At 33.1% G+C, this 16,049-nt stretch overlaps 1 protein-coding gene across 3 annotated transcripts in view; it reads right to left on the bottom strand.

The window, feature by feature from the left end:
• Positions 1-16,049, bottom strand: part of RANBP17 (RAN binding protein 17) — a 276,378-nt gene that overhangs the window by 240,584 nt on the left and 19,745 nt on the right. For all 3 annotated transcript variants that reach the window (XM_031437777.2, XM_064480090.1, XM_031437778.2), the window contains exons 5-11: positions 13,955-14,020; positions 8,115-8,219; positions 6,521-6,686; positions 3,692-3,765; positions 2,660-2,779; positions 711-857; positions 21-193 (exon numbers count right to left, since the gene is read on the bottom strand). In XM_031437777.2, the coding sequence (XP_031293637.1) occupies positions 21-193; positions 711-857; positions 2,660-2,779; positions 3,692-3,765; positions 6,521-6,686; positions 8,115-8,219; positions 13,955-14,020 (851 nt within the window). The remainder of the gene's footprint in view (positions 1-20; positions 194-710; positions 858-2,659; positions 2,780-3,691; positions 3,766-6,520; positions 6,687-8,114; positions 8,220-13,954; positions 14,021-16,049) is intronic.

Below are 16,049 nucleotides of genomic sequence, written 5' to 3'. Positions count from 1 at the left end.
GAACATTTAGTTTTCAATACCTCACAACTATGGCAACAGATTCCAACCGAGAAGTGATAAAGGCCTTCGTGATTTCTGGTGCATAAGTGTCTAATAAGTGGGGTTCAGTTGATTTCACAAAAGGAACTGATGCTACCATCCTTTGCCACAGAGTTAATAAATAATGAACACTGTTGGGAGCAAATTCCCAATGCTACAAAGAAATAAAGCAAATGTTACTTAAAATGACCTCATATCCTCCTGGAATAAAAATTACAGAGGCAAAATTACTAAACATACATTTTGAAATAAACTTTTATTCTAATTATATAACCAACGAACATGTAACATAACAAATTTTGTTAAATGTTTGTGTACTTCCTTCTACTCTTCTTTGTATGAATATTTTTCACAGTTGATATTATGAGGAAAATACGACTTTAAAACTTCCCCCCAAACTTAGAAAAAAAATTTTCCATAAACTAATCTGTAAAACTTTATTTCTTTACATAAATTTTACTACAGTTCTTGATTTAGTCTTTAATTATTAGATATTTGGAATCCCTCTAAATTTTTATTATTATAAAATTTGCTACAATTAACTTTTTTACCTAAATCCTTGCAATGAACATTATTAACAAAGTGCTCTAATACTTTTTTTTTTAATTCCCATCAAAGAAAGGGTTTTAAAACTATCTATAGTTTAACATCAGTTATATATCTTTATTTACCTGTAGGCTAGTAATGGTAAAATTTGCAATCAAGCGAATAACTTCAGGATATTCCTTCACCATAACTAATTCTCCCAGCTGATAATTTGTCTTTAAACGAGCCAAAAATCGACAAAATTCATGATAATTACCTGGATCAGACAAACCCTAAATTATGGAACAAAAGAAAAGCTTTTTAAAAAACTTTTAAAAAAACAAACCAAGCTAATCCTATTATACCATCAATAAAATTCTGAGAGTATTTTCTTAAGTCTCCCAGTTTTCACAGATGCTTACTGTACTTGGTATCAACTGAGTAGTAATCAATGGGAAAAAAAAATGATTCCTACTGGACTATAATCTTTTCATAAATAATTAATAATAAGGAATCCAAAGTAGAGGCTTTGGAGGAAGCTTTGATCATGATGATTAAATTATAATGTTTGGGAACACGAAAATACATATTACACAAAATATATATTACACAAAAAGATTTGCATGGGGTGGGGTGTGGAAAAGAGCAGTATCACTGGACTTACAGTAAATGGTACATGTACACACACAAATAACAGAAATATCTTTTAATTCAGCAAATATTTATTATCAACAGGCATTACGTCCTCAAACAACTTCCTGTCTCTAAGTCATTCAAATAAATTACTGCAACATAGAGCAGAAAATTTAACATAAGTACTACAAGACACAGAGGTAACTTTGAGGGGAGGACAGGTTAAAAAGAAAGACCAAGAAAGGTGCCCCCAGTGAGCTCCTTGAAGAGAGGGCACATGTGTTATTATCTTTACAGTTTGAGAACTTTGCATTCTAGTTGGCATAAAATAGAATTCATAAAGTTTAATACTATTTAATACTGAAAGAATTTGTAAAAATTTCATTCATATGAGCTCCATGAAAGAACATAAAATAATTTCAAATTATTAGGAACCAATTTAAAAAATATATTTTGTACTCATGGCTCTTTTAATACATATTTTTAATTCTAAAAATATATATACATAATCAAACTAACTTTTACAGTCATAAAACATCAATGCAAGGATGTTGGAAAATCAATTAAGAGAATTATCTGATATTAGCATATTTTCTTCCACATATTGACTGATAATAGTGATTTAAATGACTAAAAATTTAAGTATATTGGTAAAATCCAATTTATAAGCAAAACACAAATTTTAGTTATGCTAACAGTGAAACGATAAAGTGAATACATAACACATAAAATATTCCTTAGAATAATCTGCAAAAATAATTGTACTTTACACAGTAAGCACATTTTCTTCATGAATAGATATTATATATTCCCTCAAAAGTTTTTAATAACCGAGAGACTTAGATAAACCTTAAATCATCACTTAACCTTTTAAAATCTGTACTTTCATTACAGACATTTTAAACCAAAACCAAAATAAAGTGAAACAAATTTTATCTAAGCACCCAAATCACTAATTAATAATTTTGCTTTGCAATTCTCTGAAATGAATACTGCCACTGAAGATTTACAGTTAATGTACAGAGGAGATTTTACAATCTACAACTCTTATTGTCCACAAGAGGTCAAAAAGGTATTGTTTCATAATTTAAGGCCACTTGTTTCAATATTAACATCCAGATTTATATTGTCTTCTAGTTTAGATAGTAGGTATAACTGAATTAATCATATCAGTAATTTAAAAAGTACCAGCAAAGAAATGCAGTACAATGGTAAAAAGCAGAAATATTCTAAGATATACAATCTCCATTCATATTCACCTAAACGAATGGGGAAAGTAAACAGAACAACACAGAAGTCACTTAGGAAAACATCCACTTTTAAAAACTGCCCATTTCTACTACAAATGAGATTTAGGAAAGAATACACCTCTCATTTTCTTCCAGAATCATAATGAAGTCATGTGTTTATTATGCACCTTTAGCAGAAAAGCTAAGTATTAATTACATTACTTGATAAATACCTGAGGGTTTTCAAGTATCCTTTTTACTCCCTTAATTAAATTACCAAGGTACTTGGCACGTTCAGGACTGCTAAATAAGGACCTTCTTGTAGAAGCAAATTGAACTAAACATGAAAGTGCCTAAAAACAAGAACAACAAAATTCATTTCAATTTTAAAAGTAGCCATGGCCCCATGTAAGAACACTAGTCTTTACATAAATACAGTTTAAAAACTACCACCTTAAAACCCTAGATTTGAGAGCAAACATGCTTTAAAAAATGGGTAAGGGGTGTATTCTGGTGAATCTATCCCTCCTTTCCAGGCAATAACGTATCTAAACAAACACCACCGATATGTGCTTTAAATCTGGAACATCTTTTTTCAGGAAACAGCAATATTAGAACTGCCCAACTTCTACAAACTTAGATATTAAACTGAAAACTTTTTTTTTTTCAACCTTGCCTGGTCTGTTTTAGATTCCAAGATGGGATCTGGAGTCTCAAAGTTCTATATAACCAAAGAGTTTCAAGAATTTTTTAGCACACAATAGAATTTGATTCAAAAAAATAAATGAACAACTGGAGAGATAAGCACAAAATCAAGTGAGCAGATCCCCTTTGTTTCTCATTTGGAGACATCTGATGTGGGCCGCCTGGCAAATCTGACATGGAGCCAGGGGGAGCAGAGAGTTAGAGGTTATGAGAAGGAAGGTAACAGGTGGGGTGGCAAACTGCTGGACTGAGGCCCAGAAAAAGGGCTGGAGACTGAGTAGGAAGAAAGATACGTATTGGTTGACAGGCTGTCTTGGCTATGCGCAGGAGCTAAATCACCAGTTATGGATTTGGGGCTCACCAGTGAAACAGCAGGAAGCACTGACCATATATAGACTCTGACAACAGCTTAAGTAATATAAATCCCAGATGATGTAAGAATTTCTTGTGAAAGGTAAACCCAATCAAGAATACATAGAATTTTTTAAAGTAAATATGTACCACTCTTAGATAAATATCACAGGTACTAGTTAATGAAATAATGAATGAGTTTTACTTACTAACTGAGATAACAGTGGTGGAAGTGAATGATACAAATTAAAGAAAAGATCCAATGTTTCTGGTTCCAGGAAAACTGAAAAAAAAAAAAAAAACCAAAAAAAACTAACACCGCTACTTCTAATTCAGTGACCTTAACATAGTAAGACGTTATCATACAAACCAAGAACTTCAAGACCTCTGCATGTGGCCACTCTTCCCAGTTAGGCTTAATTTCTTTTTCATTCCTAGCTATCTTCCTTTGAAAAATGAAATAATACAGAGATAAAATCAAATAGCTAAGATGTTCCATATTTGTATGTAGCATCTACAGCTCTGAGAGAAACTTACTATTTTCATTTATATTAAAGTAATAAAAACATTTAAACATTCAAATAATATCAAAAAGTAAACAGTACTAAAAAATATACAGTAAAGAACAGCTGTACTACACCATGCCAACTTTCAACTCAGCTGTATTTACATATATTTCCAAATAACATGCTACATTACTATTTCTTTGACTATTTTACCTTAGACCTCAAATGAATTCCTGTTACAGTGAGGCTTTAGCTGTCTAATCACTCATCCCTCCACTCCTACCACTCTTTCCATATTCCACCCTCTCTCAAAAATCCAATCAGAATAATAACAATTTGGGATTAAATCAATTCTAACATTACCTATAGCAAATAATGTAACAGCTGAGCCAAGGAGTGTACTGTGATTATACCACATTTTTAACACTCCCTAGATTTAATTATAGCATCTTTTCTGTGCTTAGTTGTGCAGATAGGGATGTCACTAATTCTTTCGAGATGCTTTCACAGATTTGCAAAATGCTCTTCATGTCATTTCCCACATAATCAATAGCATCAAATAACCTATCATTTCCATTTTCCCACCGCTACCTCCCAAAGCCTTCTTCAACTTGGACTGGCTGTTCCTAAATTTGCTACATAATTATCTGTTTTTTACGTCTGTTTATTGTCATCTTGTGTTGAAGCTCCCCTTTCCCAAACCCCGTATCTTCTATTTTCTTGGCTTGTAAATCAGGTAGCTTTCTGACATCAAGCACATAAAGGATAAATTCCAGGAGGATCTGCATGTCTAAACATATATTTATTCTCATATACTTGATGATTGCAGTCTAGTTTGAAAATAATTTTCCTGCAGAAGTCTGGGGACATTACTCCACTGTCCTCTAGCTTCCAGCGCTGCTATTGAGAAGTCTAATAACATTCTTGATCCTGATCCTTCATAGGTGACTTTCCTTCTGGTAGATTTTAGGATCTTCTCTTCATCCTTGTTATTTTGAAATGTCCTGTTAGGAAGCTCAGTGTTTTTTTGTTTGTTTGTTTTTTTGCATTCATTATGCTGGGTACTTATGGAATCTTTCAAACTGAAAATTTGTCTGTCTCAGTGCTGAGAACGTTTTTTGGTATTATTTACAAATTTCCTTCTATTTTTTCTGTCCTCTCTTTCTTGAACTTCTATCAGTTAGATGACAAGTCACTTAGTTTCATACACTAATATTCTTGTATTTTTTTTGTCCTATCAAATCTCTCTTACTTCTTTTGTTCGACTTTCTGGGATATTTCCTTAACTTTATCTTCCAACTCTTTTACTGACTTTTATTTTGGCAACCGTCTTTTACATTTGGAATATTCTCTGAACTTTTGTTTTTGAAACAATATCCTATTTGTGTTTCAGGAAAGACCTTTTTTTATCTTTTTAAGTACATTAATTATACCTTTTTGAAATTTACTTCTATTCTTCACTTTGTCTCTCTTTCTACTAACTCTTCCTTTTTAAAAAAAAGTTTCTTGAGATAATTACAGATTCATATGCAGTTGCAAGAAATAATAGAGAGATCCCACATATTGTTGACCCAGTTTCTTGCAATGGTAAGTTCTTGCAAAACTAAGGCACAATCAAGAAAGCACATGGATACAAACCATCAATCTTATTTGGCTCTCCCAGTTTTATATGTATGTATGTATGTATGTATGTATGTATGTATGTATGTATGTATGTGTGTGTGTGTATTTAGTGTGTGCAATTTTTATTACACTTGTTGGTTCATCGATTCATCACCACTGTCAGGATACTGTCCCTTTTAATTGTTTGTTTAGTCTCTGATGTTACCAGATGTATGGTGTTTCTCTATTGTATTTGATACCCCTGAATGTGAAAACTTTCCAGTTTAATTTCCCAAGGGAAAAAAGCTCTGGTCTTGGGAGTCAAGAGGGAAGTGCATATGGGGAAGAAAGGGGAAAAGGCCATCACAGAGCTGCACAGGTAGCAGAGAAAACCCCAAGGGAATGTGTGCAGAATATAGACTTTTTACCAAGTCTTTCTAGTGCCACTGCCCATGTCTAACTTCAGGAAAACCCTACTGCCATCATCTTTCAGCAAATGAGTTTTTTTTTTGTTTTTTTTTTTTTTTTGGTATCCCTCTCCATAAGAAAGTAAATTGCAATTCTGCTAAGTTAGCTATTCTAATTCATCCTCTTTATAACTTTGAAAAATATGTTAATATCTCCTGCCAAGTGTTATATCCTCTCCCACTCTGTTTAACTGAAAATTTCGAAACAAAACTCTTCATTTTCCTCCCTAAACTTGTTTTCCTCCAGCTCCAGAGCTCTTTTCTTTTTTTAGCAAAATCAAAATATAGAAGTTACTATGATATAAAGTGGGGAAAAGATTTCAATATTGGATATCAGCAGCTACCTTGGGTCACAAATTTTTCTGAACTTTTTGAGTGCCAAGTAAAAAAATAAAGATAACTATATTGCTTAATTCTGTATCCTTTTATGCCGACCAGCTCTCAAACTCAACTTTTTTCTTACTTGTTCTCCAAGTTGTTGGAATCTGTACTGTGCAGAGGTCATCTGCAGATTCATCTGCTGAACTGCCAATGAAGTCAAAGCTCAGGCAGCTGAGGACCAGTTTCAACACTTGCATTACTAGATTTTGTTGACCTTGATCCTGAAGATTTAAAGGTTTGGCCAACACCTAAAAAAGGTTCAAAGTCAAATAAAACATTATGAAATATGGCAATTAGAATTGTTTTACTCAACTAATTGAAACAATTCTTTAATGTCAAATTAAAATTAGTAAAAAAAAGAATTTGCAGTTATGTTACCATATATATTAGAAAAAACAGTAGCATCACTATCAACAGTAATAGACTGTTTTCAAATTTAATCTTGTAAAATGAGAATAAAAACTTTCACATTTAACTGCATATTGCAGGTCATCTTCTAAAGTTGTACGAAGTCACGTTAGGACAAATACTTTACACAGCACAAATGCATAAATGTATAGGACTCATTAGTTCAAAGAAGCAACTGAAACAAGCTGAAAATATAATATTCTTCAAAAAAAAAAATAAAGGAGCTTCATGCATAAACAACCCACATTCAGCTAACAAAGGTTCTCAATGCTGTCTGAATGTGCGAGGACACTCACAAGAATCCAGAGAACAATCCTGACTCCCTCAAAATGTTCATTCTGACACAACCAGAATACATTTTGTCTCCAAGGGATACATTGTGGAAATATTTGTGGAGGAAATGATATGAACTTTGGGATTGTGGTTTAAGAATAACACAGAAAGAAATAAAGTGGTTAGTTAAGGATAGAGATGACACAAAACTGGTCATTAAGTTGTTAATGCTTAAATGGTTGATGGGTCCAAGGGAGTTCATTATACTATTCCAACTTTTTGTGTATGTATTAAAATTTTCCATACTAAAAGAAAAAAATTTAAATAACAGAGGAACTTTCAGTCTGGCCTAGTGTGACAGTTACCATACTATATCATAGAACTGAAATAAGGAGAAACTAGTGACTAGTGGAACATACTTTGGGAAATGCTGTACTACCCCAATTGACAAGCTTGAGCAGCATGATGGAGTCCCTATATTACAAGAGAACACAATACAATTATGAATCATACTATCTCTAATATTCAATAAGGAACTAAGTAGCAAATGGGAAAATATTACTTCCTAAAGAAAGTATTAAAGTCAACTACCTTGGATCAACTATAAAAAAAAATTGATAAATGATGAATTAGAAAAACTCAGTATTATTTCATTGTACATCTGCACCCCATTAAATATGGGCAGGGCAATAAAGAAACTAAATCTCAATTAGCTTCTGCAATAAGTAATTTGCAGTAGGAAAACAATTAAACTACTATACAAAGAAAGTTACCAAATTCCCTTTAGAGTCTACTTTGTTACATCTGTATTAAGTAAAAGTGAATTCTTTGGAACCTTTTATAATTTGTGCAAGTCTACTGGACTTAAATCAAAATTGTCCAAAATAACTCTTCAAAATGCAGAATTGGGAACAGGGAGATTCATCTGAAATTCTTTTCAAACTTAAAATTTCCTAAATACTCTAACTATGATACTGAGTTATTCAGTAACTTACCTCTTTTAGAAGAGAGCATGCTAAAACTAAAATATCTTTGAGAGAAGTGTCACGGAATGAGGTAGCTATTTTCCTGTGTTTTGCTGAAGGTCTAGAATAATCAACCTAAAAAGATCAAGACGAATTTATTTAACCAGACTTACCAAACACCAAAGCAAAAATTTACTATGTAAGAATAGGAATGAAAATAATGATTAAAGAATCATAAAATATATAGTTAAAAGAGCTTTTAAAAATCTACTAGGATAAATGACTTGCTTAAGGTTAATCAAAGAACTAATAACAGCAGAGCCACAGTTAGAACCCAAGTTTCTGGACTGTTTTAATACAGTGCTCTTTCTACAAACTTACACTGATCCCAAAATTAAAAATCAGAAATGATCATACTTTCAGAGGCAATGTAAACATAGATTATAAAACAATACATACTATTAACTCCTAAATCATGTACCATATTTCACATTAGGCAAGTAATAACTTCCCTGTTCCTCATATTCTACCTATGAGAAATCTCTAAGATAATCTTCAAATTCTAACTTTCTGTAAATCAGCAAACTGAATCAGTTCTAGAAAAATTATATTTATTATATAAGAATAGGAATGAAATAATGATATAGAAATCTACATATTCCAATATACACCAGATATGTGATTGATTCATATATTTTGATTCTAAAAAAACCAAGGCAGAAATTATAAATAATCAGAAATTTGACTTATTACATAAGCAATAGTATATTCCCTCTGAATATTTTATTAGTTAATAAATAATTTTTAAGAATAAGTTTATTAAGACCAGGTCTTGAGCCTCTAATCTAAAATATAGTATGATAAAAACTATGCTATTAATGTCAATAATATTTCCATTTATCATTAGGAAATGGCAAACAAACCTGAAACCTGATACCCAAACAATTATCAATACCACAGGCTACAGTTGTTGTAGCATTCCTTTTGCTATGTGGAAGATGAAAATAAACCGTTTTCCTTGCTGATGTTTACATATTTGAAAAAAGTGGTGAGCTCAAAATTGAGTACCTGATACTTCCTAAGCTCCATCATACAATTTAGTCTATACCTAAATGCCACATTTACTTATAGAAATATGAAACATAACAGAAGGCCACAGTGATTATACAAAGTAGTCACTGGAATCTCTATCCAATATGTAAGATTCGAATGAACATTTCCAGCATTCTTCCCTTCTTTTACATCAAACACCCAGTTCTTCTTCAATTGGTCTGTGTCTTCATTCTCCCTCAATACATAAAAAAAAAGATTTCTCCTAATATAAATTAATAATAGCATTAAAGAATTACAATTTCAACTTATGTACTATTCACATATTATTTCCCTAATCTTCAAAACTAACCTATGAGATACGTATTATTCTCTTTTCACATATGAGAAAATTAAAATTTACAGGCACACCATACTCATACCACTGAGAGAAGAATCTTGGGTATACTGAGCATTTGTATGTACCAGAACCTGTGCTGGTAACTTACCTAATCTTAATAAGACCCATGGAAAGTGCCATTCTTACTTTACAGAGAGTGATATGTAAGTTTAAAGACATTAAGAAGGTTATATAAAGTAGTAGGCAATAGAGTTAAAACACAAATTCAGGTCTTATTTCAGAGTTACTGTCAAGTCCTACATACTTATTTCACTTGGGTCACTCATTTAGATATCCAATATTTTGAGGAGAGGAATGTATCATCTTTTCTACTGTAAAACTATGACTCAAAACTGTAGGCAAAGAATATTTTACTTCTTCATGATTATACATCGAATATACTCCAGAAACAGTAGCCTTAGCTTTAAAAAAAAAAAATAAGGTAACATATAATTCTCAACTTTTAGGAAACCTCAAGTTTAGATCTTTTTCTTAAAAGATACATCCTGTTATTGATGGGAATTTATCTGGCTCAAATTTGACAACTGTTATATTTGCTTTTTTATTATGCTTTATAGAAATCCCTACTTTCTGGTTCAGAAGTACTTAAGAAATGTTAGTTGAAATTGTTAATGCTATAAAATTAGGCTAAGTAAAGTGTTTCCACAGAAACCATGTATTTTTTATCATATCAAGCCAAAATCACACTTCAGATCTTGAAGCTTTTTTCAAAAGGCACTTGGTTCTACATATGATAAGCCTGGAACACCTTGTGACAGAAAGTAAGAAAACCTTCAAACATTGGTGAGTAAATGTCAAATGAACAGAGATCCTAGATTGAAAGGGTTCCTACTGGTCAAATTTGGGAAAATGTGAGCATCAAAATATAATGTTAGTAATACCCTATAACATATTAAATAAAGTAGGAAACCAGGAACACACACTGATATAAGTAATAAATGAATAAATTTAAAGTTTGATGAGGAATGAGGTATTTTCAGAGTCTTAAAGTACCTCCCCACAAAATACTTATTTACAAAGGGGAAAAGAATAAATCTACAACTGGAGAAGCCTGGTAGAGACCATCTTAGTCAAGTGACCACAGTGAACATCATTAGTAATGTTACACGTCAAATCATGTGCTTCCTGAGGGGAGCCAATGAGAAGATCACAGTCATTTCTGTGATACTCCTGACAAATATGCATAATCTGAATTTAATAATGAGGAAACATCAGATAATCCCAAAATGAGGTATATTTTACAAAACAATTGGCCTGTAGTTGTCTCAAGTGTCAAGTTTAAGAAAGTGAAGAAAAGATTTAGGAATTTTTCCAGATTGATGGAGACTAATAAAATGTGTAGGAAAAAAAAAAAGAGTTGCATGATTCTAAACTGGTTCCTTTCTGGGATAACTGGTTCGAGTTTCCAGGTAAACTTGAATTGAGTATGAAGATAACAGTAATGTCAGCGTTAATCATACTAACTAGACATATAAATCTGATTTTATTGATTGTATTGTGGTTATGCAGGAGAATGTCTTTATATGTAGGTCATATACTGAAGTATTCTGGGATCATGTCGGCAATTTAGTATCAAACGGTTGAGAAAAATACATCTTTCTATTGTATTCACAAACTTTCTGTAAGTTTAAGGCAGCCAATTAAAAAAAACTTGGTTGCTCTATAATAAAATCACACTTTTATTAAAATTCCGTATTACCCAGTCTAATCTCAGTAATAACTGAAACACAGCAAACCCTCACTACCAGGGCAGTCTTTATACTATTATGCTATGAAGTAGAAAAAGGAAAAAAAAAATGCTAGTTTTAAGATTAGCAAAAAGTTGATGGTTGTGTAAGTTGGATGACTGGTACATGAGGTTCTTATACCACTTTTATGAGAGGAAATATTCATTCTAAAATTATTTTAAAATATATTTTTGCAAAGAAGAAAGCTATACTTCTTTAAACGTATTTACAGAGCTTAATAGAATTACCCAAAGTTTTTGTCATGACATCCTGGCAAACACAGGGACTACTATTACTAGTTCTGAATATCCATCCATCCATCCATACATATATGTCCTTCTTCTGACATACTAACATACATATACAAGGCAAGAAATCTTTACACACTCTAGGGAAGAGTTGTGGTAAATTAAAAGAGAATTTTAAATTTGAGAAATCTTTCCAATAATCTGGAAATATTTTCGAATTTCTGATTGAACACAAATAAAAAAAGTTATTTTTGGGTAATTTTTTTTTTTTTAATGCACAGAAACTATACTGTCACTTCAAACAGAGTTGGCAAGTGGTCCTGGGTATGCAAGCTCTCCCTACATACATTTATACATATATGTATGTGTGTATATGTATATTTACACCCACACACACACAGAGCATTCAAGGTGAAAAGTAAAGTCTAGTAAGAAAGTCTGGATCAAGAGAGCTAAGTAGGAAGGCCATAAGTTTATCTCCTCCTATGGATGCACCAAACTACAACTATACATACAATTATCTCTGAGAACGACCTGAAGCTAGCAGAACAGATTTCCTACCAGTAAGGATATAAAGAAAAACCCACATCAAGATAGGCAGGAGGGACAGAGCCGTGGCCTAGTCAGAACCTACAACCTTCGTGCAGTGACCCACAAGTGGAAGGAATATCACAACTGGAGAAATCCCTCCTACCCCAGGAGCGAGGAGTCCGAGTCCCAGGTCAGGCTCCCCAGCTGGAGGAACTGCACTGGGAAGATGGGCTCCAATAATAGCTGGCTTTCAAAATCAGCTGGGTTGATGTCTAGGAGAGCCAGGGGTCTGTGGGTAACCAATACTCTGCTCACTCATTCCAAGTCCTAGTGCAGAGGAAATAGCTTAAAGAGAACCTGAATCATACAATAAGGACATTCACTGACTAACCTTAAGGTGGGTGCCAGTGAACCAGGAATCTAGCAAAACTTTATCTAGGGACAGAAGTGCTGATGGGTGCCTCTTTTAAAACTCCTCTTCCACCTAGCTGACCCAGCACTGGAGGGCACCATTTCTGTTGATCTCAATCAACCTGGCTAACACTGCATCCTGCCACAGCATTCCACTATCCTGCCCCATCTGCTCATCCTGGCCAACTTCTCCAAAGCAATTCTCATCCTATCCCACCAGAGCAGCAACCTCAGCAGGCACTGATACCCCTATGATCCAGCAATTCCACTTCCAGGTATTTATCCAAAGAAAAAATACAGTAACTCAAAAAGATATATGCACCCCTATGTTCACTGCAGCATTAATTACAACAGCCAAGATAGGAAGCTACCTAAGTGTCCATCAACAGATCAATGATTAAAGAATATGTAGTGTATATATACACAATGGAATATTACTTAGCCATTTAAAAAGAATGAAATCATGCCATTTGAGATAACATGGATGGACCTAGAGGGTATTATGCTAAATGAAATAAGTGAGACAGAGAAAGACAAACACTGTACTTCACTTATATGTGGGATCTGAAAAACAAAACAAACAGAAAGACTCACAGATACAGAGAACAAACTGGTGGTTGCCAGAGGGGAGGAGAGTAGGGGTTGGAAGAAACAGGTGAAGGGGATTAAGAGGCACAAACTTCTAGTTATAAACTAAGTCCCAGTTACATAATTATACTGTAGGGAATATAGTTGATAATATTTTAATAACTCTGTATGGTGACAGATGGTTACTAGATTTACATTGTGATCAATTCATAGGTATGTAAATGTCAACTCGCTACGTTGTACACCTGAAAGGAATACAATATTGTATGCCAACTGTACTTCAATTTTAAAAAAGATGATAAAAGTTCTTGAATATAAGCACTACACTCCCATTTATTATAACATTCCATATAGAACCCAACTTCTGCTCTTGCTCTGTTAAGAACCACGTTAAACACAAAAGTGAACAGGAAAAGATGAGGATGTGCTCAGCTGCCGAGCTTATAACGGCTAGGGAGAGGCGTAGCTTCTGCAAACCCTCCTTGTACAGGTGAAAACCCATGCTGCCAAGTGACAAAATGTCAAGTAGCTTGTTTTTGATGAGTCCTATTGTGTATCCATTACTGAGAGTCAATTCAACCCAACTGCTTGGCTTCCATCTGCAAGTGAATAAGGGTTTGTATCTTTTTGACATACAAGTTATTTCTTCTGGTTAGTATATTATTGTACATACAGAGGATAAAGGAAAATTCTCCAATTCCATAGAGCAAGGACCATATCTAGTCCCCTTTCTTTGTAGTACTTGATATTATTGCTATTATTTTTAATAACAATGAAAGTGTTCCAATACTTAATTATCCCACCAAAAAAAAAAAAGATTTGATTTTTCAGAGTTTTATGTCACACAAAGATTTTACATTAAAGAAACAGCATTACTTGGCAAATTTCATGTCACCAGCAGACAAAAAGGCTTACCAGGTTCATTTCCTGAGTCAATTCGGAGAGGATCATTACTCCTATTATGCAGTGTTCCACAGTGCCCTTTGGAGAAAATAACCAAATTTAGCCTGAGTGGAGATATATGATTGGTTCTTAATGTGTATATCAGATAATATTTACAAGTATTTAAATACTGAAACATCACATTTTCTTAAAATAGGGCTATTAAAACATGTAGAAAAAGCACTATAAAGTCCACAAATAATAATTTCAAGTTCATCTTTTGAAGGATAAATTTAGATATACAGAGTTGAATGGGAAAAAAAGCTTACCTACCTTAGAACTGCATGATATTCTACAAAATGTTCTCAGCACACAGGACTTGCAATTAACTAAGCCTCAAAATACAGCAGTTTAGTTAACACTTTTTACAAAAGACCATGAGTAAGAATGAACAAAAACATTTTTAGGTCTATAAATTTGCTCGAAGGCTACTGAGATAGATGTACTCAATAAATAACAAATAGCTTAGGAACTCATTTTAATCTCTTGATCTAAGATCAGATAAGATCATTTAGGTCCTTTTAATACTATTTAATGGTGCATGTGTATGCATTTATTATGTATCTATAATGAAGGCCCCGAAGTGTCCAGTGCAGTAGATAAATACATGACTATCAATATGGTATAGTGGTTTTAATTTAGTCAGCTTCTAATTTAGTCTCAAAATCTTCCTTTAAGTCAAAATTCAGATTTCAAATGCACATTACTAACAAATTACCTTACTGTAAAATCACACTGTAAGTATGAAAATAATAAGTGTAACTGTAATAATTTTTAAAAAGCACTAACACAGATGATACAGTTTTCAAGTCCTAACTTTACAGCTGGTCACTCCTTCTTACTATCACAGAATTCCACTAACACTGGGTCACTAGGTGAAATCAAATTCAAATTACCTCAGAATAAAAAAAAAAAAGAAAGATCCATAATTTTTCCATTCTAATTCTTTATGGCCCTTCAGCACAATCTGAATTCTATGAACTAAACTATAGATTTCATATTACTGAAGCATCCATGCTCTGTGTACATCAGGCCAATGCTCCTTAAAGTGTGGTTCTCTGACCAACTGTTGGTCCGTGAATCTGCTGGTGGTCTACAAACTCAATTCTAATGCAAGAATGGTTTGGTACCGGCCCATAGCAAGACAGAAGAGTTTGTACCAGAATATAAAACAACTAGGTACACTATTTAGTTCAGCTGCATTTTCTTTATAGTAAGTCTTTCTTGATAAGGGAAGCAACGCATTGATTTACATTCTGACATGAATTCCTTATCTTGCTGTGGACCAGCAATTTCAACAGCACTGCCGTAGATGACAGTAAGATCCCCTGGGTATATATGTAGAAAGGAGGCACGAAAATGTTAGGAGTATAGCAGCAATAGGTTAAAATAACAGAGAAAAGAAGATATACAAAACTTCAGGCCATTAAAAATTTAACAAACTTAAAATAATTTTTAGTACTAAATTCACAAAAGCTGCTAATATCCAAAGGAACCATGTGGTACTATTTTAGGGTATTATAACACTAAGTCTACTGTCTTTCTCATGACTCAAGATTTGGTTAAGTCATATGCCCAGAAAGCAAGAGTTTTTTTTGTGTGATACTGTAATAAACTTTGAAGATAAAACATTCAGTTTCTTCTGATATTCCAAAACTGACAAAAACACACTAAAGCCCAAATTAAGTTCAACTTAGCAGCCACTGAAAAGGGAGCTTGAGAAATGTCAGCCAATAAGAATGATTTCATTCCATTTAGTTTCCAACTTTGATTTTATTTTAAAAGAACTCTGAAGTCTATTCTTATCTATGCGAGTGATTCTTGATAAGCTGTGTGTGATCTTAGTAAATGACAAGAGGGGGTGCTACTTACTGTGTTAGTCTAAATTATATGTACGAGTCTAAGGTGAAAAACTCATCTGTTACTGAATAAACTATCCCTTTGCCCCAGAGCAGATCCCCTCAGGGATAAAAATACACTCATTCTGTAGTTTTAGATGATCAAATATTTGTTAACCAGGATTTTAATATGAATAAAAAAGCAATACAGTCTAATACTTCATATTCTG

This window comes from Camelus dromedarius, chromosome 27, assembly GCF_036321535.1.
Source record: "Camelus dromedarius isolate mCamDro1 chromosome 27, mCamDro1.pat, whole genome shotgun sequence".
Lineage (NCBI taxonomy): Eukaryota > Metazoa > Chordata > Mammalia > Artiodactyla > Camelidae > Camelus > Camelus dromedarius.
The sequence above is the reverse complement of the archived record's forward strand: the minus strand, read 5'-3'. Positions and strand labels throughout refer to the sequence as shown.